This window comes from Arvicola amphibius, chromosome 3 (genome assembly GCF_903992535.2).
Source record: "Arvicola amphibius chromosome 3, mArvAmp1.2, whole genome shotgun sequence".
NCBI lineage: Eukaryota > Metazoa > Chordata > Mammalia > Rodentia > Cricetidae > Arvicola > Arvicola amphibius.
In genome coordinates, this window is record NC_052049.1 from 53,535,413 (window position 1) to 53,560,757 (window position 25,345).

A 25,345-nucleotide genomic window follows, 5' to 3' on the forward strand; every position below is an offset into this window, starting at 1 on the left:
CACTGGTGAACTTGTGTCCCCCTCCCATCGGCCACTGGGAGTGGTTGAGCCCCATGAGCCCTCCCACTCCATGACAGCATGGGGAGGCAGGCTTGTACAGAATCATTCCTGGGAGTGCATAGCCATAAGAGCAAGTGGCACTTCCCAACACCCTGAGAGTCTAGCAGAGAGGACGTTCCCAGCTTCATTTGTTATGTCCTGTGACCATGCTTGCAGCATCTTCAGCAAGAGCATCTTGTCACCAAGGGGATGTAAATTTTTATGTGACATAGACAATCCTTAAATTTCTCATGCCTGGAAGGAAGGGATTTGAATGTTGTCATTGTGTGTGTAATGCCCTTGGGGTTCCCGGTGAGCAGAAAGCTCAATATATTATAGAATAGTCAAATCTATAATTATATAACTATGATTATTATTATAATAATGTCCCTAAGTCTGCTGAGGCAATGTAGATCATTCTGTAATTTTTACTGATTGGTTCTAGTTGAGTTTTCTAAATCCACACAGACTATGCAAATATAGAGGTAAAGTGCTCTAAAGTAGTAGAGAATGCTAACCCCTGACTTTCCCAGAGATGTTCAAAAGTATCCTAAGAGGTGAAATCTTACCTGCCATGGGGAAGGATGTAGAGTCTGCTCCTTCAGACTGTGGTTCTGCATGAGAGTCATATCTGTTCTCATCCTGGCCTCTCCAGCTTGTTCTGTGTCGGTCCCTGCACCATGTGATTTTCTTTCTTCTTTCTTGTCTTGTCTTGCCTGCCTGCCTGCCTGCCTGCCTGCCTTCCTTCCTTCCTTCCTTCTTTTATTTTTCAAGACAATGTCTCTCTATATAGCTATGGGTGTTCTAGAACTCACTCTTGTAGACCAGGATAGCCTCGAACTGCCTGCCTCTGCCTCCCAAGTGCTGGGATTAAAGATGCACACCCTACCACCCATCTCCATGTGATTTTCTTAGTGCTCAGGTTTTTTAGTGCTGCCAGAGTGGTTTGTCTAGGGTAGAATTCACCTTACACTAGTGTACACACTTGTTCTGAGTATCCACGTTTCCATACAGGCGGGTTGGTGCTCCTTTGTATCTAGAGTTTGTCTAGTACAAAATGAAGATTTGATACCATGAAACATCCATAACAGACCTTTCTGGCCTCTCAGACTTCCCTCATGGTTCCACTTTCTCTGTCTCAGGCAGGATTCCCTTGAGAGAGTTAATGATACAGTGCTTTGACCTCTTGTCTTGTCTGTGGTGTTAGGAAGGCCGCTTGTTGGTTCCTGGCTGCTCAGCCCCAAAATAATCACAACAGAAACTATATTATTTAAATCACTGCTTGGCCCATTAGCTCTAGCTTCTTATTGGCTAACTCTTACATCTTAATTTAACCCATCTCCATTAATCTGTGCATCACCATGAGGTCGTGGCCTACCAGCAAAGTTTCAGCACGTCTGTCTCCAGTGGCAGCTCTATGGCTTCTCTCTGACTTTGCCCTTCTTTCTCCCCGCATTTAGTTCTGTCTTTCCTGCCTACCTAAGTTCTGCCCTATTAGCAGGTCCAAAGCAGCTTCTTTATTAACCAACAGTATTCACAAGCATGCAGAGGGGAATCTCACATCATGTCTGTAGGAGGTGGTAGGAATCAGTTCTTGTTCTCATGGTTGGCACTCCTGAGTGAAGCATAGCTAATGTGTATAATCAAAGTTCATGCCATATGAAGGTTTCAGACCCCAAAACCCAGGGGAGGCCTTTGTGCTCACATATGATGCAGAATGGACAGCAGTGTGGGGGGCATTGCTTAGTGGGACCTAGCCATGTGCTCAGATGTTTCTTGGTCTTTCTGTGTGCTTTGCTTCTTTCTGGGCCTTTCTGGGTGTGAGGCATGACTTCACATACCAGAAGGGAGATGACTTTTCTAGGTTGGCTGTGGGGAGCAGAGAGATGGGATAGAAAGAGAGGCCATGCTTCTCAGTCTGACTGATACTTACTCAGTATTCCGAGATGCATGCTCTTGACCTGAACAGTTCTTAGATGCTAACCTGGCTGACTTACAACTCGACATGAGCACTGAATCTCATTGGCACACTGTATCTGAGCTCCCCTGTTTGCAGTCAGGAAGTATTTCACATTCTCACTGGTGTTTCTTTCTTTAGGAATTGTCTCCCCCACCTCTGGATGCTTTTACTATCCCTTAGTTTTAGGCTTGTAGTTTTGATGTGATGTGTCTATTAATTTTCTTAAAGACCCAGTTTGTGTTTTAGAGTTTTCAGTGTGAGGTACATGTCTCCCCATTCTGCTTTGACACCGACTTTTATTCTCTGATCTCCTCCCCTGGGTCTTAGTTGTCAGGCCCCTGAACCCCATCATCAAGCCTACACCCACTCCTATATTCTGTGTTTTGTTTCTCTGCACTGTGTTCTGTGTTCTTTAGACCTTCTTTCCTTAGTTCCCTTTCATCTTAATGTTGTCTGTAGTTAACTTGTCTATCATACTTAACACTGTTCTCTGAAGGAAGTTTTTGAGGTTTCACTTGGAGAAGTTCCTTGGTAGAATTTTTGGGATCACTTATGTAAACTATCATATCATCAGCAAACAGTGAGAGTTTGACTTCTTCTTTCCCATTTTGTATCCCCTTGATCTCCCTTTGGTGTCTTATTGCTCTAGCTGGGACCTCAAGAACTGTATTGAGTAGGTATGAAGAGAGTTTCACTTGTATCATTTTGCCGAGTCTAGCTCAGCCCTGGAAACCTCACTGGAACAAGGGGATGAAGAAAGAACAGACACCCAGACAAACGAACAGAAAGGCTGGGGTCCTGTGGGCATGCTCAGGTTAATGGGCTGAGTACCAACTGTGAAGCAGCTATAACCTCAGCTAATTTACTGAGTCAGAACAGTTCCTCTCTGTAGGGGGTGTGGGAGAGGATGGAGGGAGGAGGCAGCTGCAGTTGCTACTTCTTGCACACACTGGTCAGTCTTCTGAAACATTTAACACCAGAGGAGGACTTTCTATCCTTAGCCTCATCCAGGGAAGGCTATGCCCTTCCCATGATGAGGCACTGGGGTCCCTAACATAGCCGCACCCATCATCGGCACGCCTTCCCTCGGGACTTAACCCACCCTTTACATAGTTAATCAAGCATGTCAGATTCACAGTCATTTGAAGAACAATTTGTTATTAAGCTTTGACCATCATTACCCTTGTTAAGTTTTACTAACCTCATGTTAAATAAATATTTTTTGGTTTGTATTGGATTATTTTTGTGTGTTAAGGTCTTTTTTTGTTTTCTGTGTTTGCTGACTTTCTTTTTTTAAAATTGTTTTTAATAAGCTATATATTTTTCTCCCCTCCCCTTTGCTCTTCTCCCCTCCCTTTCTATCCTCATTCATGGTCCCCATGGTCCCAATTTATTCAGGAGATCGTGTCTTTTTCTATGTCCCATGTACATTAGATCCATGTATGTCTCTCTTAGGGTCCTCTTTGTTGTCTAGGTTCTCTGGGATTGTGAATTGTAGTCTGGTTTTTCTTTGCTTTATGTCTAAAAGTTACATATGAGTTAGTACATACAAATTTGTCTTTCTGGGTCTGGGTTACCTCACTCAGTACAATGTTTTCTAGATCTATTCATTTGCCTGCAAATTTTAAGATGTCATTTTTTCTGCTGTATAGTACTCCATTGTGTAAATGTACCACATTTTCCTTATCCGTGCTTCGGCCGAGGGGCATTAAGGTTTTTCCAGGTTCTGGCTATGACAAATAATGCTGCTATGAACATAGTTGAGCACATGTCCTTGTGGTACTACTGAGCATCCTTTGGGTATATACCAAAGTAATACCAGTGTTATTACTGTGTCTTGAGGAAGGTTGTTTCCTAATTTTCTGAGAAATCACCATACTGATATCCTAAGGGGCTGTACCAATTTGCACTTCCACCAGCAATGTAGGAGTGTTTCTTTTACCCCCACATGTTCTCCTATATAAGTTGTCATCAGTGTTTTTGATCTTGGCCATTCTTACAGGTATAAGATGGAATCTCAGAGTTGTTCTGGTTTGCATTTCTCTAAGGATGTTGAGTGTCTTTCAGCCTTTTTAGATTCCTCTGTAGAGAGGCCTCTGTTTAGGTCTGCACCCCATTTTTTATTGGATTATTTGTTCTTTTGATGAGCAATTTCTTGAGTTCTTTGTATATTTTGAAGATCAGCCCTTTGTCTGATGTGGGGTTGGTAAAGATCTTTTCCCATTCTGTAGGCTGTCATTTTGTCTTGTTGACCATGTCCTTTGCTTTACAGAAGCTTCTCTGTTTCCGGAGGTCCCATTTATTAATTGCTTCTCTCTCTCTCTCAGTGTCTGTGCTACTGGAGTTATATTTAGGAAGTAGTTCCCTGTGCCAAAGTGTTCAAGTGTATTTACCACTTTCTCTTCTGTGAGGTTCAGTGTGGTTGGTTTTATGTTGAGGTCTTTGATTCATTTGGACTTGAGTTTTGTACATGGTGATAGATATGGGTCTATTTTCATTCTTCTACATGTTGATATCCAGTTATGCCAGCACTATTTGTTGAATATGCTTTCTTTTTTTTCATTTGTCAAAAATCAGGTGTTTGTAGGTGTGTGGATTTGTATCTGGGTCTTCAGTTTGGTTCCATTGGTCCTCCTGTCTGTTTTTATGCCAATACCAGGCTGTTTTTGGTACTTTAGCTCTATAGTAGAGTTTGAATTGAGGGATTGTGATACCTCCAGAAGTTCCTTTATTGTACAGGATTGTTTTAGCTATCCAGAATTTTTTCTTTCCATATGAAATTGAGTATTGTTCTTTCGATGTCTGAAGATTTTTGCTGGGATTTTGATGGACATTGCATTGAATCTGTAGATTGCTTTTGGTAAGATTGCCATTTTTACTGTGTTAATTCTGCCTACCCAAGAGCATGGGAGATCTTTCCATTTTCTGGTGTCTTTCTTTCTTTAAGGATTTAAAACTCTTGTTATATAGCTCTTCCACTTGTTTGGTTAGCGTTACTCCAAGATATTTTATGCTATTTGTGGCTATTGTGAAGGGTGATGTTTCTCTGATTTCTTTCTCAGCCCATTTATTATCTGTGTAAAAGTGGGCTCCTGATTTTTTGAGTTAATCTTGTATCCTGCTATATTACTTAAGGCGTTTATGAGTTGTAGAAGTTCTTTGGAAGAATATTTAGGATCACTTATGTAAACTATCATATAAATCAGCAAACAGTGAGAGTTTGACTTCTTCTTTTCTGATTTGTATCCCCTTGATCTCCTTTTGTTGTTTCATTGCTCTAGCTAGGACCTCAAGAACTATATTGAATAGATATGGAGAGAGTGGACAACCTTGTCTTGTTCCTGATTTCAGTGGAATCGCTGGGAGTTTCTCTCCATTTAGTTTGATGTTGGCTGTTAACTTTCTGTATATTGCCTTTATTGTATATAGGTATGTTCCTTGTATCCTGCTTTCTCTAAGACCTTTATCATAAATGGATGTTGTATTTTGTCAAAGGATTTTCAGCCTCTAATGAGGTGATCATGTGTTTTTTTTTTCCAGTTTACATTGACAAATTTTCCTATGTTGAACTATTCCTGCATCTTTGAGAGAAAACCTGCTTGATCATGGTGGATGGTAGGTCTGATGTGTTCTTGGATTCAATTTGCTAGTATTTTATTTAGTATTTTTGTATCAAGGTTCATGAGTGGAATTGGTTTGTAATTCTCTTTCTTAGTAATGCCTTTGTGTGGTTTGATTATCAAGGTAATTGAGGCCTCATAAAAATAGTTTGGCAATGTTCCTTCTGTTTCTATTGTGTGGAATAATTTGAGGAGTATTGATATTAATTCTTCATTGAAAATCTTGTAGAATTCTGTGCTGAAACCATGTGGTCCTGGGCTTTTTTTGTTGGGAGACTTTTGGTGATTGTATTTCTTTAGCAGTTATAGGTCTACTTAATTTGCTTATCTGATCTTTATTTATTTTTGGTGATATTTATTCAGAAAGTTGTCCATTTCCTTTAAGTTTTCCAATTTTGTGGAGTACAGGTTTTCAAAATATGACTAATGATTCTTTGTATTTCCTTATGTCTGTTGTTATGTTCCCCTTTTCATTTCTGATATTGTTAATTTGGATATTCTTTATCTGCCTTTTGGTTAGTTTGGATAAAGGTTTGTCTATTTTATTGATTTTTCTCGAAGAACCAACTCTGTCTTGTTGATTCTTTGTATTGTTTTCTTTGTTTCTATTTTGTTGATTCAGCTCTGAATTTGATTATTTCCTGCCATCTAGTTCTCTTGGGTGAGTTTGCTTCTTTTTGTTCTGAAGTTTTCAAATGTTCTGTTAATTCACTAGTGTGTGATTTTTCCAGCTTCTTTATGTAGGCATTTAGTGCTGTGAACTTTCCTCTTAACATTGCTTTCATTGTGTCCCATAAATTTGGGTGTGTTGTGTGGTCATTTTCATTGAATTTTAGGAAGTCTTTAATTTCTTCTTTTATTTCTTCCTTGACCCATTGATGATTCAGGTGAGAAGTGTTTAATTTCCGTGTGTTTGTGGTTTGTTTCCTTATATGCGTAAATCATTACCCAGTTACTTCTTGGAACTCTATGAAAATTCTAAGAGGCCTCATTTTAAGGCACTTCCTTTACTTTGGCTAGGGAAACATGGAATCCCCTGTAGTGGATATTTAACCATAGGATGTTTTAATGTATGAATAGTGTGAATTCTGGCCCCAGATCTTTACTGTGGTAGCTTTACGATCAGGGATTTTCAGTAATGTTTTTTTTTTCTCCCTCCTTCTGTACTGAGGAATATGTGGACAGTACATGTAAATATTCCCACCATTTATGTGTGGTTTATTTTTATTTTTTTCTTCTCCCACATTGAGAGTATTATTTTCAGACCGTCCTGGTTCTTTGCAAGGTTACAGTCTTACTTTGTCAGAGAGCTGGAGAATGGCTGCCCAGCAGAACTCTTCTTTGTTGAACCTTAGCTTTTCTTCCTCTTTGCCCTTGAGGATATCTTAGCTTAGCTATGTGTTTGACTGAATACATAGTTATTTAAGTGAACCTTGAAGTAGCCTTTTAGATACTATATGCTATGTTTCTCTACAAATGTGTTGTCTTTCCTGCACCTGAAATGGCAGTCTTGGTCTGGAGAGGGGCTCAGTGGTTAAGACCACTTGCTGCTCAGTCATGAGGACCAGAATTTGCATCTGTAACTGCATTTGAGAGATCTGACAACCTCCTCTGGCCTCCATGGGCACTCACACGTGTGTATATATACTCACGCACACACATCCTCCTCTGGCCTCCATGGGCACTCGCATGAGTGTGTATCTACTCACGCACACACACCCTCCTCTGGCCTTCATGGGCACTCACACGTGTGTATATACTCACACACACATGCAAGAGTGGTTTATTGTTTTCTGCTCTTACTCAGAGGTGAAGACGTAGGAGAATCAGGAGCAGTTGTCATAGCAGTTGGGCAAAGGTCTTTCTCCAGAGCTGTGCTTGACTTGAGGTGATCATGTGTCCTGTTGTTGCAGACACACTGGGACATGTGCAAATGGGAAGAAACTGAGTGTGAAGATGGCTTGCACACACTAGTGTTTGTGAGCAGGGCTTGTCTCCTTGACTCTGACTTGGATATGTTTTCCTTCTGTCTCTTGCCCCATCAGCTTCTCACACTCAGACTGCTTGGTATTTAAGGCAGCAGGGTGCTGATAAAGGTTTTAGCTGGTTGACTTTCAGGTTGCTTTTGTTTTTTCCTCAGGTGCTGCCAAGCTGCTTGGTCTTGTGCTTCTGTTCTCTTGATCGCTTATATGTCACGTTATGTATTTAGCCCAGATTAGCCTCAACCTTGTGATCCTTCTGCGTACTGGGATCTCACACACTGTTTTGTTCTGTTCTCTTTCAAGAGAATGTCTCGCTCTCTAGGGACCCTAGCTTGGACCTCACTCTGTAGATCAGACCATCTTTGACTTTGCAGTAATTCTTCTGCCCCCGAGGGCTGAGAATACAGGCATGTGACATGACATCCGGTCCCAATTCCTTTTTAAACTTTTTAAAGTATTACTGCAGGATATCATGGAACATACCTTTTTGGTGGTACATGATCTGGAGGCAGAGGCAGGCGGATCTCTGAGTTTAAAGCCAGTTCCAGCTAGCTAGGGCTACACAGGAGACCCTGCCTCAAAAATAAAACATTAACAACAACAACAACAACAAAAAGTGCTATATGATGTATCTGTTGGGGAGGCAAATAATAGAGAGGTATATAAAATTCCTTTGGTAACAGTTTGCTATATAAATCTGTGTTCATCTTGAAAATCTCAATTTAGCATTTTCCATTTTCTTCTACAATGTTGACTCATTCTCTTTGTAGTTCACACCAGGTATGTATGTAATAGTTTATTAAGTCCTCATAGATGGGCTTACAGCTGTTTGTCTCCTCTTAGGCTCTGCAGCCACCTTCAGGTATGGCTGGTGTTCCTGGCAAAGTGGGGCTGTTAGTGACATTTTGTGGCAGGTTTCTAGTTTAACATTTTCAGGCCTTTGACATATGTCTGTCTTCAGGGGGAAGAGTTGATTGTAAACTTCCATGTCTCCCCTTCCCTTCTGCGCTCTCTCTCTCTCTCTCCCTCCCTCCCTTTCTCCCTCCCTCCCTCCCTTTCTCCCTCCCTTTCTCCCTCCCTCCCTCCCTCCCTCCCTCCCTCCCCCTCTCTCTCTCCCTCCCTCCCTCCCTCCCTCCCTCCCTCCCTCCCTCTCTCTCTCTCTCTCTCTCTCTCTCTCTCTCTCTCTCTTCCTCTTTCTTTCTTTTATCTCATGTTCTCAGGCTCCTGAGCTTTTGGGCTCCTGCCTTAGCCTCCCAGGTACAAGCAGATGGCCGTATGTCCTGCTATTTTATGCAGTTCTTTAGTCTGACAGTGTCGTTACTGTAAGGGACCAATTGTGTTCTGTTCTTCCGTGGTGCACTGAGCACTGCAAAACTGGTAAGTGGGTTAGAAGGTGGCAGTGCGGAGCTTGAGGTGTTTTAAGCAAGACCGTGAGAAGGCACAGAGACAGGCAGGCCTTGGGACTTTGCTTTCTATGATTCTTTTGAAATAAGTTAAGGTTGGGTGTCTGTGTTACATAATCTGTCTTTAATCTTTTTAGCCTCCACCAGGCAGCGTGAAAATGCCTAATGTACCCAACACCCAGCCAGCAATAATGAAGCCAACAGAGGAACACCCAGCTTACACACAGATCACAAAGGTTAGTGCATGTTAACTGTGTAGATTAATACTAGAAGATCATATATCATCTTATTGTACAGTTCATATAGTGAAATTTTTATTGCCTTTGATTTCATTGAATAATACCACTACATTAACAATAATAGAATAATAAACATGACTGGGAGAGAGCTAGTCACTACTCAGTGGGTATTAGGAGGACGTAGGAGATGGCAAATGTCCAGGAAAACCAGCATATGAGATGCATGGCTGCTCTAACACAGAGTTAGAGAGCAGACTGTCGTAAGCCCATCCCCGTCCCCTCAGCATCTTAGGACATTTAAGGTGTTTTGAATATTCTTGTTCTTCTGGAGCCTACTGCATCATTTGACTCTGCTTTCCGAGCTAGCTGAGTCGTTCTGTATTCCGTCTGTCTTTTACCAGCTGTCCCTCATCTCACTCACTCTCACCTAGGCACAGGGTCACCTAGAGTCTTGCTGCTCTGTTTTTAAAAGATTTATTCTTATTGGGTTTTTTTGTTTTTTTTTTTTTGTGGTTTTTCGAGACAGGGTTTCTCTGCAGCTTTAGAGCCTGTCCTGGAGCTAGCTCTTGTAGACCAGGCTGGTCTCGAACTCACAGAGATCCGCCTGCCTCTGCCTCCTGAGTGCTGGGATTAAAGGTGTGCGCCACCACCACCCGGCTTATTCTTGTTGTTTTCAATGACTTGTACTTATATGGCTGTGTGTAGATGTGTTCACATACCAGTGGAGGCTGGAATTACAGGGTAATTATGAGCCACTTGATGTGGGTGCTGGGAACTGAACCTAGGTCCTCTGCTAGAACAGCACACACGTGTTTGCTCTTAATTGATGAACCGTCTCTATATCCCCAGTCTCTGACTCTTTTCTTTTCATTTTTTGCTTTTTTGAGACAGGGTTTTTCTGTGTAGCCCTGGCTGTCCTGGAACTCGCTTTGTAGACTAGACTGGCCTTGAACTCAGAGATCTGTCACTTCTGCCTTCTGAGTACTAGAATTAAAGGCAAATGCCACCACTGCCCAGCTCTCTGGCTATCTTTTTTTTTTTTTGAACAAGCAAAATATTTTTATTTTTTAATTATTTTTGAAAAGAAGAAATCAAATTATTTCATTTTACATACCAATCCCAATTCCCACTCCTTCCCCTCCTCCCATCCCCTCTACCTATCCACTCACCCCATCCCCCAATGCACTCCTCAGAGAGGGTAAGGCACACTGCTTTGGGGAAGGTCCAAGGCCCTCTCTACTATATCTAGGCTGAGCAAGGTATCCATCCAAAGAGAATAGGTTTTTAAAAAGCTCTCTGGCTATTCTTAATGAGAGGTGGATTGTGTTTGTTTTCTCCTGTCCTGTGGACTCAGCATTGCTTCTGAGGGCTTCCATAACTAAAGGCAAAATGAACCAAATATCTCTAAAATATTTTTCAAAACTATAGCCTTCAGTGAATTCCTATATTTTGAAAGTTCATTTAATTGAGGTTTCTCTCATGGTAAAGATAAGCGTGGGCATGTGAGTGTTAGACTATTTGGACTGTCTGGTAACGTGTGTTTGTTGGTAATTTTGCTCAGGAACATGCCTTGGCTCAAGCTGAACTCCTCAAGCGCCAAGAAGAGCTGGAGAGAAAGGCTGCGGAGTTAGACCGCCGAGAACGGGAGATGCAGAGCCTGAGTCAGCATGGTAGTATCCAAAGAGTTGGGATGAAAATGTCTGTCCTTGCTTTGAGTCACTAGGTCTGGTGATAAACCTCAGCCCTGTTTTCTGATTCTAGCAAAGAGGTCAGACACAGCAGATTGCTCCCTTGATACCCGCAGCTCGCTGATCTTGCCTGATGATAGCACGGTTCTTTGATAGACTAGACGAGTGTTGGCATCCTCACAGAAAGTGAGACACAGATCGGATCCATTCACTTTATTCCAAGCCAGGAGCCTTTGATTCTGCCCTTGGCTCTCTCAAATCCTTTCTTTCTTTCTTTGAAAAAGAGCTGGGGCAGAAACAAAAGATCTTAATGCAGGCTTAAACATGCAGGATAAGAGAGGCTTTCAGAAGAAAGGAAGGCACCTGAGAGCCTAGGTGTGGGCTTCTCAGTAGTTCCATTGAACTTTGAGTGTGCCCCCCTGTTCGGATTATTGGTCTTTCCTCACAGATACATTACACTTGTCAAAAAGTGAAGAAAGCATTTGTATGATTAATTACATGCTGTGGAATCTCTTCAGGCTCTGAGTACTGAAGATGACTCTAAGAACCCGTGAGGGAAAGTTAGCAGCCTCAGGAAGGAGGAGGGGAGTTAGGGGAGGGGTTGCTAGGTGGCTGGTATGGTGAAACAATCTTAACAGAAAATGGCTATAATACTGAATATTTCTTCCTTGTCTTACAGTGTTTAGGTCTCAGGTCTTTCAAGGACATGCTTATCCTGGGTTATTTTCTTGATTGCAGCATCAGAGATCATGTCTCTAGGAGAGAGATATTGTTAATGATAATGTGTCTTATTTTCTTAATGCTGACTGACACTAATCACTTCTATGACAGATGAAAGATACTTTGGTAAAGATAGTAACAAAGAGATGGACTTTAATTATTGAATTTTACAGTATATTAGTATACTGAAGTACTTTTTTACCTTTTAATCCATATTAAATCCTCACACCATCTTGGGAAGTGTGACCCAGTAGTTAACTTTCTGAAGAAGGTGAAGTTTCTTAAGACCACACAGTCAGCTAGTGGCTTGGGTACTTCTGTTCCCGAGCCTCCGTTCCTCGCTGCTCGCTGTTGGCGACTCTTACATAGTGTCATGTGCCATGTGTGTTCCTGAGGACCCATCTTAGGCCAGGCAAGTGCTCTGTCACTGAGTTACATCCCTAGCCCCCAATTCTAATACTATAATTAGTGTAACTGAGGGCACGTGCTGAGGATAAACAGCGGGTTATACTTCTCTTATGAGAAATATTCAGATAGGTAAAATACGTATAATTGAATGTTAAAAGTTATATATTTAATATCAGAAAGTGACTTTAATTGTTATTTTTATTTGTATTTTTGTCTGAATTTGTGCTTTGTTTAATTTTTGTTGCTGACTTCATTTCCCACGTCTTGCTGTCCATCTTTTGTTTATGCAGACGTGCACTCCTTCCTCACACCGCACCTGATTTGCTCTGGTTTTCAGGATGCTGGAATCCCCCAGTCGTTCACTCCAGACTTGATTCTTTCGTCTGTGTTGTTGAGAACCTTGTTTCCCTCTGCACATCAGTTAGGAATTTAGCAGAATTCTGTTGAAGGACTCGTGCCGCTGAGGAGAAAATGGAAGTTTAAGAATTGGATGGCCTGCCCCGTGGTAGCCAGGCCCTGGGCCTTTGAACTAAACCTGTTTTAGGACAAATCTCAGGATTTGTCCCTGGGTTCTCCTATACATAGATGTGTTAAACGTGGTATATAACAGTGGAAAATTTTTATTAGCATTTATTGTTTCTAAAATGTTAATCTGAGAAAAAATGAAAAGCGTAAGCTTGGCTTTCAAGGTTGTAGGAGTGTAGAGAGGAGCGGTGCTCCTGTTTTGTACATCACCTACCAGAACAGTGCACTGTACTTGGACATAAAAGTAAGAATACAATGTATTTGTTGCAGTAACTTTTGTTTTTAACTTACAGGGAGAAAAAATAATTGGCCACCTCTTCCTAGCAATTTTCCTGTGGGACCTTGTTTCTATCAAGACTTTTCTGTAGACATTCCTGTAGAATTCCAGAAGACTGTAAAGCTTATGTACTACTTATGGATGTGTGAGTATAGAACCAATCATATTTATGTACAGATGCCTTTTGAGTTCATATTTTCATCAGTAGACACCTTTTTGAAAGTGATATATTTAAAATGCATGTTAAATGTCTTTTCATACAGATTTCAATAGTCATAATTTCAGAACTGAGCATCATTTTTAGATGCAACAGTTGTGTAACAGGTAGCAGTCCAAGTCTGGACGAGGGAAGCCTACACGTGGAGCACCAGCACTGGCTCATGAATGGTGTCTTGTCTCTCATGGAAGGCTTTTGTGAAGACCTTTTCCTTAGAAGAATGTCATCTAGGCGAGACTTGCTGTGGCAAAATTACACATACTATTTTTATGCAAAGGAGTGTCATTTAGATTCTGTTACATGTAGCGTTGTGACTGGTTTTAGAAAGAGATGGAGATGCTGTAATGTGAACTGTAACTTTAAAAATCTGTTTGGGCACAGTGCACCTCTCATGCTCAAGTGGCTGTGTGTACTTTTATTCTTGAGATTGCTTGCTGCAGGGCAGTTTCGTTAACCATTGGAGCGCATTTCCAGCTGGGATGCACGTGCTTTGAGATAGGAAATGAATGGCAAGCTGCCAAAGGCTCCCTGCACACACACAGACTTTTCCCTTTCCCTTCCTCTCTGATCTGCCCTGTGGACGGCATTCTGTCAGGAGAGGCTGTTCAGATGGGGCAGCGGGTAGTTTGTAGGCAGTGAAAGCGTGTGAGCTTCCCTGTGTGTTTAGTGAGGCTTTAGCGCCCACCTTCTCAAAGTGGATGTGATCATTTTCTTTAGACTCTTTTAGTAGCATTCTTCATGTCTCCGTATGAGAAGCAGTTCTTTCTGGGCTTTACTTATGTCACAGTTTTAAAAAAGAACATTTGCTCTCAGTCAAAAAATTACAGTGGACCTGTGTTGGTGGTACAGTGGCGAGCATAGCTGCCTTCCAAAAAATTATAGTGGATATTACCTTAAAAATTTTTTTTTTTGAGACAGGCTCTCTTTATGTAGCCATGGCTGTCCAGGAATTTACTACATAGACCACACTGGCCCGGAACTCAGAGATCTACCTGTGTCTGCCTCCCAAGTGCTGGGATTAAACGTGTACATCACCCCATCCAGCTGGCTATTATTTTTAGACTATTGGTTTCTTGTTGACATTTGGCCTTGCTGCCTATAGTATTATATATGTTTGATACCTAAGGTATAGTTCTACATATGTACATGTTAACCAGTTTCTATGCCTTATTTAATTAGTATATTTCTCTGTGTCATATATGCATTTTTTGTATATGAATTTTTAAAATGGCATAATATTTTAGGCATAATTTATTTAACTTTAACAAATTTTTTATGGTAGAGGTAGACGGAAAATTCTATAATAAATTTAGTAAATAGAGGCTGAGTAGGAAAATTTTTTAGTTTAATTTTAACTTAATTGTTAAGTACTAATGATGATGGCTTCAAAATCAATTTGCTTGGTTTTAAGAATGCATAACTTGCAGAGTCTCTCAGCATTAATGCGGTTAGTTACAGTTTTTCTCAGTCTTGTTTAGTTTGCCAGTCTTTTTAAAAAAGGGACTCAAGATTCTGCTTAGGGTTCTGTTTCAGAGAACCACTGCTTGAAACGAAGTTTGAGCAGTTGAGGAATTTGCCCACATTAAGTAGAGACTGCTTTAGTGGGTACTCCCAGAAGTATCGACCTGGTGTGGATTTGAGGGCTGACAGAAAGGTTGATACTCAATCATAGTGAGACCTAGTACTTGTGGGAGACTGACTTGGTGTTAGGCAGTTAAGAGCCCTACTGCATCCTCCACCAAGTACACAGTATTTAGTCCTAGAGAAGCTAAAGCTTTGCCCAGTGTTGTCCAGCATTATATAGCAAAGTCACTGTGTACCAACTATCTGGGTAGCTGGTCTCTCGAGGCCAGGGTTAGATCCATGGTATGCCGTCTACAAAAAGCCAAGATGAAGAAGTGATTTTCATTTTAATGAATACATTGAAGATGGGTTTTCAAAGGTTCTTAAATGGAAGCAGATAATGTAACCTATATATGAACAAAAGCAACTAGAATTTTCACTGTGAAGTAAACCCTGACCTTTTTGAATGTGCTTTTGAATTTACAAAAACTAAAGCATGGGCACCAGCCGCCAGGCAGCAGAGGAGATGCGTGCGCACCTGTAGCCGTCTCTTTGTAATCCGTGTTTATCAAGAGTCACATGGCGCCAGCAGTTGCAAATTCAGACCAGCAGACACAGATTTGTGCCTCATAAAGCAAATAAAGCTTTCACGTAAAAAAGTGTAACTTAACTTTGCAGATCATGTGAACAAAATGGCTTAAAGGTCTGTTCAGTGTTTGGTCTGTAGTCAGCATCCACCAGCATAGACACACAGATGGGGGAGTCCATAGCCTTTCCCCACTTTCTGTGCCCTGCTCAGGTGGACAGCTTCATCACCAGCTACCCAAGACAGGCTGGCTTTTATTGAGTGCAAGATTCACTGATCATGGTTACTTTAAAAACATCTAGGAAAAAAAGTAACATATTACAAAAAGTTAGGTTGGTACTTTCTGTACTTGATTTTAAAACATTTATATAGATCTATACATGCTCCTCATTTTCTGTAAATGAAATAGAAAATAAACTTTAAAAATTATTCTTTTGAAGATGGAAATTTAAGTTAGAATATGCTAACATTAGAACACGCGCGCGCACACACACACACACACGCACACACACACAACCGAACTTAAGACAGCCAGAGTCCTTTAGAACTACAAAATAATTTCCCATGTCATAGGAATTTTAGTTCTGTTTTTAAGCCTTTATTTTGAAAGAAAAGTCTTTATTTTGAGGTAAAAGGACTTTGAGTCATTTCATTAGTAAGCCAGCTTTCCTAAGGGTTAAAACTCCTGGTAGTAATTGAGCAATTGATACAGTTTTCCTTTTTGTGATAGAGAAGAATGGGGTTTTAAAGTAAAAGCCCTTGCCGGGCGGTGGTGGCGCACACCTTTAATCCCAGCACTCGGGAGGCAGAGGCAGGCAGATCTCTGTGAGTTCGAGGCCAGCCTGGTCTACAAGAGCTAGTTCCAGGACAGGCTCCAAAGCCACAGAGAAACCCTGTCTCGAAAAACCAAAAAAATAAAAAAATAAAAAAAAAATAAAGTAAAAGCCCTTAAAGGCTACAGCAGATTTGCTTTCAGTCTCTGGAGCTGTTTCTCTATAGTTGATTTATTTAATGTTTAGATGAGAATACATCAGGGCACCCAGAAGTAGTTTTATCCTGTTCCATAAATGTTTGATTTTAATTTGTAAAGGGATTTTAAAATTAGTTTTTGATGCATATTGAGTTTGTAGTAGATTTAATAATCTTTTAATTTTTTAAATCTAAGCCATAGTTGGTTGACATTTTTATTGATAATATACATTTTATAGTATTTTAATTTTATGGGAATTTATTTCTCATAATAAAATTCTACCCATGAATACAGTTTTACAAAATCACTTTAAAAAGTTGGAACTGTAGGGGTCTGGAGAGATGGATCAGGATTAGGAGCCTTGTTGCTCTTGCAGAGTACCCTGGACTGGTTCTCAGCACCCACGTGGGGCTCATAGCATCTCTGTCCTCAGTGCAGCGCCCTCTTCTGGCCTCCACAGGCCCTGCACGCACATGGTGCATATGCATACATATACTTGCAGGCAGACATCCAAACACATAAAATAAAAATAAATGTAAACAAAAGTTATAACTGGTAAGTGTGGTTCTTTAGGATTACAGAGTTTCTTGGTGTTACTCAGGTTAGGGAGAGTAGCATGCTGGCAGCATGGGGACATCCTGGCCCTGGCACGACCATCGTGTGGCCTCTGGAGTGGAGGGAATAACCTGAGTCAAGCTATTCCCCCATTAAAAAAAGCAGCTCACTCCTGAAGAGGAAGTCATCCTCATAGACTTGCTTCTGTTTATTAATTGTAACCCAGTTCTTATCTGTAGTCCCCTCCTTATGAATAGTGTTCTGAGGACCCCACCTATGGGGTTTTGTTTGTTTGCTTTTGTCTTTAACAAACATGGCTTCTCTTCTTGGGCCCTGGGTCAAGAAATTCTCAGCCTATTTTCTTCTCAGGAAAGCAAACCTATGGGTTGGGCTTAGACGTGCAGCTGCCTAGGAGGGGGATAGCCCACAGGATTTCTGCCTGAAATGCACTACTGTGTGCACTGTGCTTTCAAATCCTGTGTAAGAAGCATCCATGTTTGAAGAGCTTGCCATGGGAAGATGGGAAGAATGCATGCCCTTAGGAAGTGTTTTCAGTTGTAACTCTTGTTGGATGGTTATGCGAATAAACCACCCGTTCTGTCTTCTGATCCCACAGTCCATGCTGTGACTCTGTTCCTAAACATCTTCGGATGCCTGGCTTGGTTCTGTGTTGATTCTTCAAGAGCAGTTGACTTTGGACTGAGTATCCTGTGGTTCTTGCTTTTTACCCCCTGTTCATTTGTCTGTTGGTACAGACCGCTGTACGGAGCTTTCAGGTAAAGTGTACGTGTTTAATATATGTGCTTAAAACCTGTGAAGTGTGTGGGTGGCTCACTCCTGGAGTCTCAGCACCCAGGATGCTGAAGTAGGAGGATTGCTCTAGACCAGCTACATAGTTTGTGGCAAGACCCTGCCACAAACAAACTGCCCATAAAATGAATAATCTATATCATACCACAGTGGGAAAGTTGGTATAGTTTCATTACTTTACTTTTTTTTAAAAATCTATGACATGGCTCAGTCAATAAAGGTGCTTGCTGCCAAATGTGATGACCTGAGTTGGATCCCAGGTTCTATGCGGTAGTAGGAGGGGACTGACTCCTGTGAGTTGTTCTCTGACCTCCCTGTGGAAACCATCCCAGGCACACCCCTTTCCCCAGTAAAATAAATATGAATATAATACAAACTTAAAATTTTTATTATAATATACCTTCTGAAAAGTCTAATATAGTTTGCCTATATATTTGTTGGATCATAAAATTCATAAGCATTGTTTTTCTTGAAAATCAAACATAAAAGTTGATAGAAGAAAATAAACATTCTTAAATTTTAACATGTAACATTTTATGCCATGCTTCATACCTGACCTTAGGAAACCTTGGCTGTTCACTCCTCTCTTTCCCACATGGCTCAGTTGTTATGAATTATAGCTGGTGGTCACAGCCTTTGTTCTAAGATAAATCTAGGTAAGGTGAGCACATATGAAACACTCAGCGGTGTGGTAATCCTTTCTATGTATATTCATCTTTAGCTCTTCCAAAGATAGTGACATTTAAAAGCCTATTTAGACTATATAATGAAGAATACTATTTTATATAGTATTAATCACTATTTAAATATAATAGTAATGTGCTTTCTAGATGAATGTTCTGTCGGGTGTTAATTGGTATTGGGGAAAATGTTTATTAGCTTAATTTTAAAATAGCTAGTTAATGAAGTTAGACAATGAAGGAGTTTCTTCATTGTAGACTCTAAGTGCTTAGTGTCCCTGTGATGTGACCATGAAGCCATTCTTTTCTGTGGGGCCCCTTGTGACTATGGCTTTAAGTAGAGAACACTGGACCAGGGCAGATGGTCCATACCTTTATCCCAGCTGCTTGGGGGGGATGGAGTCAGTAGCAGCATCTCTGAACCCAGAGTTCCAATTACCCTGTGCAATCTATTTTCTCTCATTTCCTCCAAATGGGTTATCTTTAACCATCTGTCTTGCTTCTTTCTTCCTGTTGCCTTAGTAACTGACTGCAGTTTCTGGGATAGTGAAGGTGAAGGTGGGGTGGTGGCATGCATGTCTTGTTTCAGGTATGGGGAAGGACTCAGCATCAACTATGAAGTAAGCTGCAGACTTCTTTTGTAGATACCCATTATTGGTTTGAGGACTCTGCTCTATTTTTATCAGGAATGGCTTTCTATATGCATTTCTGTGTCTTTCAACATGGTCGTGTGATTGTCTCCCCTTTATCCTCAACTGGTCATAACTGCCTTTATAGTGAAACCAACCTTCCGTTCTCCCACCTCCCCCTCTGGCCACGCTAGTCTCTTTAGGATGCGGCAGGAGCTCGTGCTCATGACGTGTCTCACCTGAAATGCACGGCCCAGGTGTCGTCTTAGGTCCTTAGGTTCTGAGAAAGTGAATTCTATCAATCTTTGATTATTTTTTCTTTGTTTATAATCTTTTCAATAAAACTCTTGCTAACATAATAAGAGAAAAATCATTTTCCTCTTTTTTTTCTATCCTCTTTTTTCTTCTATAAAGTAGAAAACTTCCTGCACTTATTTTCAAACCATTGGGATGACATCAGTTTTGAATAGCAGTACAGGATACCAGAGGACAGTGGAGCAGTGCATTCATGTGAGCTGGTTCCCTGCATTCCGGCTCCAGAAGTTCAAATAGAAGTTGGTGTGGTAGTTTTACTGTAACTGCTCCCGAAAAGCTCATAGGGAGTGGTACTAGTGGGAGGTGTGGCCGTGTTGGAGGAAGAGCGTCCCTGTGGGGCAGGCTTTGGGATCTCTTTTGCTTAGGCTTCACTCAGTATCACAGTCTACTTCTGATCAAGATGCAGCTGGCACCCTGTCACCTGCACGCTGCCATGCTCCCCACCATGATGCTAATGGACAGAACCTCTGAACCTGTGAACATCCCAATCAAATGTTTGCCTTATAGGAGTTGCTGTGGTCACGGTGTCTCTTCACAGCAGTAGAAACCCTAAGACAGCTGGTTAGGTTTTAAGAGAAAGTTCCTTGGGGATGAAGTTGGCAGAATTAATTTGAATAGGTTAAAAAGATTTTATATACTTTAAGGAGAGAATTAGTGGTCAAGTATTGATAAATATGTACAAAAACTATCAATAAAAGGTAATTTCTAACTCCAGGGAAAGAGAAATGGAATAATGGAACACAGGAAACAGCTGCGAATTGTGTATCCTATTCAGGAACCTCCAGGACCCCATGAACAGGACCGCTGTGCCTTGGCTGGGAATAGTAGGTCCTATTCAGGAACTCACAGGCTTAAGTGAGCTGTGCTACTGTTAGCTCCAAGGTTATGTGGACTAGACTGTAGGGGTGGAGGCAGAAATCGGGAAGACTTGAAAGCCGGTCTCCATTTACTGGGATGGTAGCCCTCGTCACTGTTCTGGCAATGTTAGGAAGCAGCTGGGTAAGCTAGGCAGGGTGTGGTCACCAAAGGGCCCCAAGCGAAGTTTGGTGGTGCCTGGGACTGCAGCTGTACGGAGCTGTGTCGAGGCCAGGAGACGGCTGTTTTGCAGAATTCTCATGCACCGTTATGCGACTTTCATCTCGTACAGATAACTTTACAGACTCTTAACTAGTTTAAAGTACAGACTGAAAAGCACATGGATGGGTCGAGCAGGACCTGCAGTATGGACGCCGTGTAGCAGGACTGCCTCCTTCTGTCCGCTGCTCAGTACTACACCTCCCTCCTTCCCTTCGCAGAGTCACTCCACTCCTCTACCTTGCACATCTCACTGGCTTCTTACACACACCTCTCCCTTCCTTACATAACTTTTTTTTAACAATTTATTTTTACTCTATGTGCATTGGTGTTTTGACAGTATTGTGTCTGTGTGAGGTTTCAGATCACTTGGAGCTGAATTGCAGACAGTTTTGAGCTGCCCTGTAGGTGCTGTGAATTGAGCCTGGGTTCTCTGGAACAGCAGCCAGTGCTCTCAACTGCTAAACCATCTCTCCAGCCCCTTCTACACAACTCTTAAATCACAAGAAATCTTTGAATTTCTAAGCCAATTTCTGCCCGTATTTTTTTCTGCTTCTGAGTTTGAAGATCCTTTTTGCTTGTTTGTTTGTTGGGCTTTTGAGAACAGATTTTTTTTTTTTTCCCTGTTAACAGCCCTGGATGTCCTGGAATCTTTGTAGACTAGGCATCTTTGAACTCAGGAGATCTGTCTGCTACTGCCTCCTATGTGCTGGGATTAAAGGTGTGAGTCATCTCCGCCAGTTTACAGATCCTTTTTAAAGCACTCATTGCTCCTGGCTGCCACCATGGTAGTCGCTTAATTTCTGTCTTGTCTCTGGCTTAGACTGCTTCTTAGTTTCCTATTCATTTATTTCCTATATTCCATTTCCTCTGTTGTTGTAAAACTTCTTTACAGGACAGGACCCAATATGATCTTCTAAGGTCTGAGAGCTGTCTATCACAGGACAGTGTCCCAGTGCTGTGCTGTGGCTGATGCGGTTCCCCATGGAGAATGGACTGGAGGACTGCTGGTGCATCCCCAGCCTCCGCTCCAGCTGCTCTAACCTATGAGCTGTCTTGTTACTGTCATGCCCTAATGCTCTAACCTATGAGCTGTCTTGTTACTGTCATGCCCTACTATACGCTCTGCCAAGAAGTCCTAACACAGTTCTCTTGGTTTCTGGCCAGTGTGCTGCCCACTGGAGCAGCGTGATCCATTTTGCCCGCCAGCTGGCTTAGAGCTTTGCAATAACACCAAATACATTAACTATACAATTATTCAAGAGATAAACAGCACTAGTAAATATTCCAATATAAGTTTGGTGGTCTCTGAAGTACTTGGACCCCTGGAAATTAACAACATGGTAATAAGGTAGGAACACACAGAAGCTCTGAGCCTCTAATCTGAAGGAATGTGTTGACAACACTAGTCTAAATGACTTTAAGAAGATTGTAGAGCCTTAAGAATATCAAGGACTAGTGCCTTGTACTCTGTGTGTGCTCACACATGGAGAGAGGACATATTTATTTCTGTTGGGAGGTCAGATAGAAACCCACAGGGTTGGCCTACTAGGCCCTCGCTTCATCTGTAGAACAAGTAACAATGAAACCAGCTATGGGCATGGGAGCAGTAACTGATCTTATGGAAACTGAAACTCAAGTTAGCAATGGAAAAAGTAGAGGCCAAACTGTGTGACTTCTCAGGGAGTGTCCCTAGAGACTCCCCAGACTGACTGAGGCATGAGCTGCAGCCGCAAGGCGATGCAGGTAGAACTGAAGATGGGAAATGACTTCACAGTCTTCCTGAAGCACGTGGCCCACCCAGATCTTCCCTGCATTCTGAACAAGCTGAGATTCTGAAGCCAGGGCACTGTTGAAAACAGGAACTCTCATTTCTTTGAGTGGCAACGCCTTGCTCAGTCCCTTGTCTTGAGACTGATCGCTGAGAACGCCAGCAGCCATTAAATCAGTCCCTGTGGCAGAAGAGAAAACACCAACCTGAAGCATTCTTTCTGAGGAATGTATGAGAAGAATGTGTGATGTGTGTATACACACGTGAAGACCTTGCTGCAGGAGGAAGACTCATCAGGGCAGAGGAGAAGTAGGACTGGGGTGGGTGGGCGGAGGATGCAGGGCGCTTCATCTCCCGAGGACAGATACTATCTTTCCAGAGGCAGGTGGGAGGCTGCTGGATCCTGTGGAGGAGGTGGGGCTGTGGGAGTAGAAGGAATTTACTCCCATCAGTGATTTTCCTTTCTGTTGAACAGCTAGGGGCTGAGTTTTAGCAAGTCAGATGATATGGGCCTTGGAGAATGACTGCTGAGCAGAACTGTGACAAATTTAGGGCAATTAGAAACAGTGGCAAGTGAACAGTTTCTTCCAAATGTGCAAATTTGCCTTTTTGCGAGAGACTCCCTATGTGGCCCCGGGCTGGCCTTGAATTTGACATCCTCCGTCTCAGCCTCCTGAGTACTAGTTTACAGATATGTGCCACAGCACCAACTTACAGGGTTGGCTTATGTTAGGAAGTTAGGGGTAGTCCACCACATTCTAATATAAATTTAATATTAGTATGACCATCTTAACTAGTATAGTAAAAACACTTGACAAAATTCAATGTCTCTTTATGTTAGAAATAGTGAATTGACTTGGAGTGGAGGAGGGGCTTCTTCAAGCAGAAAGGAAGTGTAGAGCTGGAAACTGTAGCTCCCAGTGCTACAGTGTACTGTGCCGGCAGTGTGCTGTGCCGGAGCTGAGAGCTTCCTGTCTGGGGTCAGGATGTGGTAAGACGCCCATTCTCCACGCTCCTGTTCAGAATTGTGTGTGAGGAGTTCTCATGGTAGAGTGAGGTAAGGAAAAGAAACCAAAGGTGTCCAGATCTGAAAAGAAGCTAAACTCTATTTATAGATCCACAATCGTCTCTGTAGAAGGATTAGAAAACTCAGCTTTACTAGGTGTAAACTTTCTCAGACTGATTCTGCAAGGCTGCAACATACCCTAGTCAAAATCCCAGCAGGCTGTTTTTCAGAAATACGACATGGTTCTTCCAGGGATGGATGGAAAATCAAAGCCTTAGAATATTGGAAGCAAGTCTACACAGGAACAATAAAGTTGGCCGACTGATACAGACAGATGCACCCTGGTTAGACTTCCGAGGAAGTTGTGTAACCATAGCATGATAGTTTTGTGCCATCCACGCTCCTGTAGCATAAACAAACCAACAGCCTTCAAATTAAAATGAACCCTACTATATGTAAAAAAATTTTTAAATATTTTTTATGATTTATTTATATATTTGAGTGCTCCATCTGTATGTACACTTTATGCCAGAAGAGAGCACCACATCCCACTATAGATGGCTGGAACTGAACTCATGACCTCTGGAAAAGCAGCCAGTGGTCTTAACCTCTGAGCCATCTCTCCAGCCCCATAAAAACGAATTTAAGAAAATCCGGTTATTTACTTTTATTTATGGTGTGTGTGTGTGTATGTATGTATATATGTATGTATGTATGTATGTATGTATGTATGTATACCATGTGCTTGCACTGCTAGCAGAGGCCAGAGGAGAGCATTGGTTTTCTCGGAACTGGAATCCTGCATGGTTGTGAGCTATCATGTGAGTGACAGGAACTAAACCTCTACAAGGGCAGGGACCCGGCTTCTGATGGCTGAGAAAGATATGAAGGCAGTGCGGCTCAGACAGGCTGTTTAGGAGCCCTTGCTGGGACACTTGGTGTCCCATACCTTATACAGAAAGTTAGTTCAGAGAGCATGGGCACAGGTACAGAGCACAAGCAATGGAACTTAATGGAGGAGACAGAGAAGATCTTCATATTTTTGACTTTGGTGAAGTGGTTTATTTGTTTGTTAATTCAATACTAAAATAAAATTAAATATACAAACTAGAATTCATAAAAAAGCCAGATGTTTTCCCAGAGGGCACTCTTAAGATACCCCAAACATACACATGCTTCCATATACATATATGCACAGATAGGAATGACACTGTTAGGATGCTTGAATGCACATGTGTTCATATACATACATGTACAGGTTGAGAAGACACCCTTATGATGCTCTGAACACACATGCTTTTATACACAAATATGCACAGATTGTAAGCCCCAGACTGTAAGATCTTTGCCAAGCATGTATTGAAGTAAGGACTTATCTATCCAGAATATATATATTTTAAACTCTCAAAATTCAAGAAGGAGGTAAATCTAGTTAAAACACCAGAAGAAGATTTTAACAGTTGAATGAAGTTCTGTGGGCACAACAAGTCTCTGAATGGCATTCCGGCTCAGAGTGTGACGTAAGGCACCAGTGTTAGCTTTCTTGTTGCTATGACAGAGGGCCGGACGGCGGCTGAAGAGAAAGGGTCATTGTGCTTGTGGTTCCAGCAGCCCGGGTTCATGATGGTGGGTGTGAGGGAGCCAGGAAGCAGAGGGGAGCAGAAACAGGAAAGGCAGGCTAAGTCCTTCGCCATGCCCCAGTGACCTACTTCCTCCAGCCACGCCTCACCCCCACAGTCTGCCATTCTCAGATTTTTAATCCAGCATTGGCGTAAACTATTCATTAGGTCAGAGCCCTGATCTGATTTCTTTAGAAATGTCTCAGAAGTCTGCTTTATTAATCTCTCCTGGATCTCCATCAGCCCAGTCCAGTTAACAATAACTGGCCCAGCCTCACATGTTAATTAGAATGGCTAGGACTGTAAACATGACCATGGCAAGTGTCATGCAGAGGACCCGAAAGACTCACCCGCTGCCAGTAAGAGTGTAAAACGAGCAACTTTATAAACAGTTGAGCAGTCTCTTAAACACTTAAATGTATATACATACACTAGCCGTGCTGATAGACTTAACAGAAGTCTGTCCTTATGAAGAGTAACAGCAGTGTGACTTACAATAGCAAACGCCAGGAGCAGCACCCTGCCCACCAGCAGTAAACAGCACTCAGCAGTGGAGGGGCTGGAGTCCCACACACAGGTGACATTCTCAGCAGCAAGCCAGGATGGCAGGAAACTGGGCTGAGGGAGGGAGGAGAGGAGAGGAAGCTTAAGGTAAGTTCTCGGTGTCCGATGGAAAAGTCCAAATACAC

General features: G+C 42.0%; 1 protein-coding gene across 3 annotated transcripts in view; it reads left to right on the plus strand.

Moving 5' to 3' along the window:
* The window catches only part of Scamp1 (secretory carrier membrane protein 1), a 96,091-nt gene that overhangs the window by 58,014 nt on the left and 12,732 nt on the right, over window positions 1-25,345 (plus strand). For all 3 annotated transcript variants that reach the window (XM_038323315.1, XM_042054786.1, XM_038323314.1), the window contains 4 exons: window positions 9,142-9,240; window positions 10,805-10,913; window positions 12,878-13,006; window positions 17,369-17,528. In XM_038323315.1, the coding sequence (XP_038179243.1) occupies window positions 9,163-9,240; window positions 10,805-10,913; window positions 12,878-13,006; window positions 17,369-17,528 (476 nt within the window). In that variant the 5' untranslated portion in view covers window positions 9,142-9,162. The remainder of the gene's footprint in view (window positions 1-9,141; window positions 9,241-10,804; window positions 10,914-12,877; window positions 13,007-17,368; window positions 17,529-25,345) is intronic.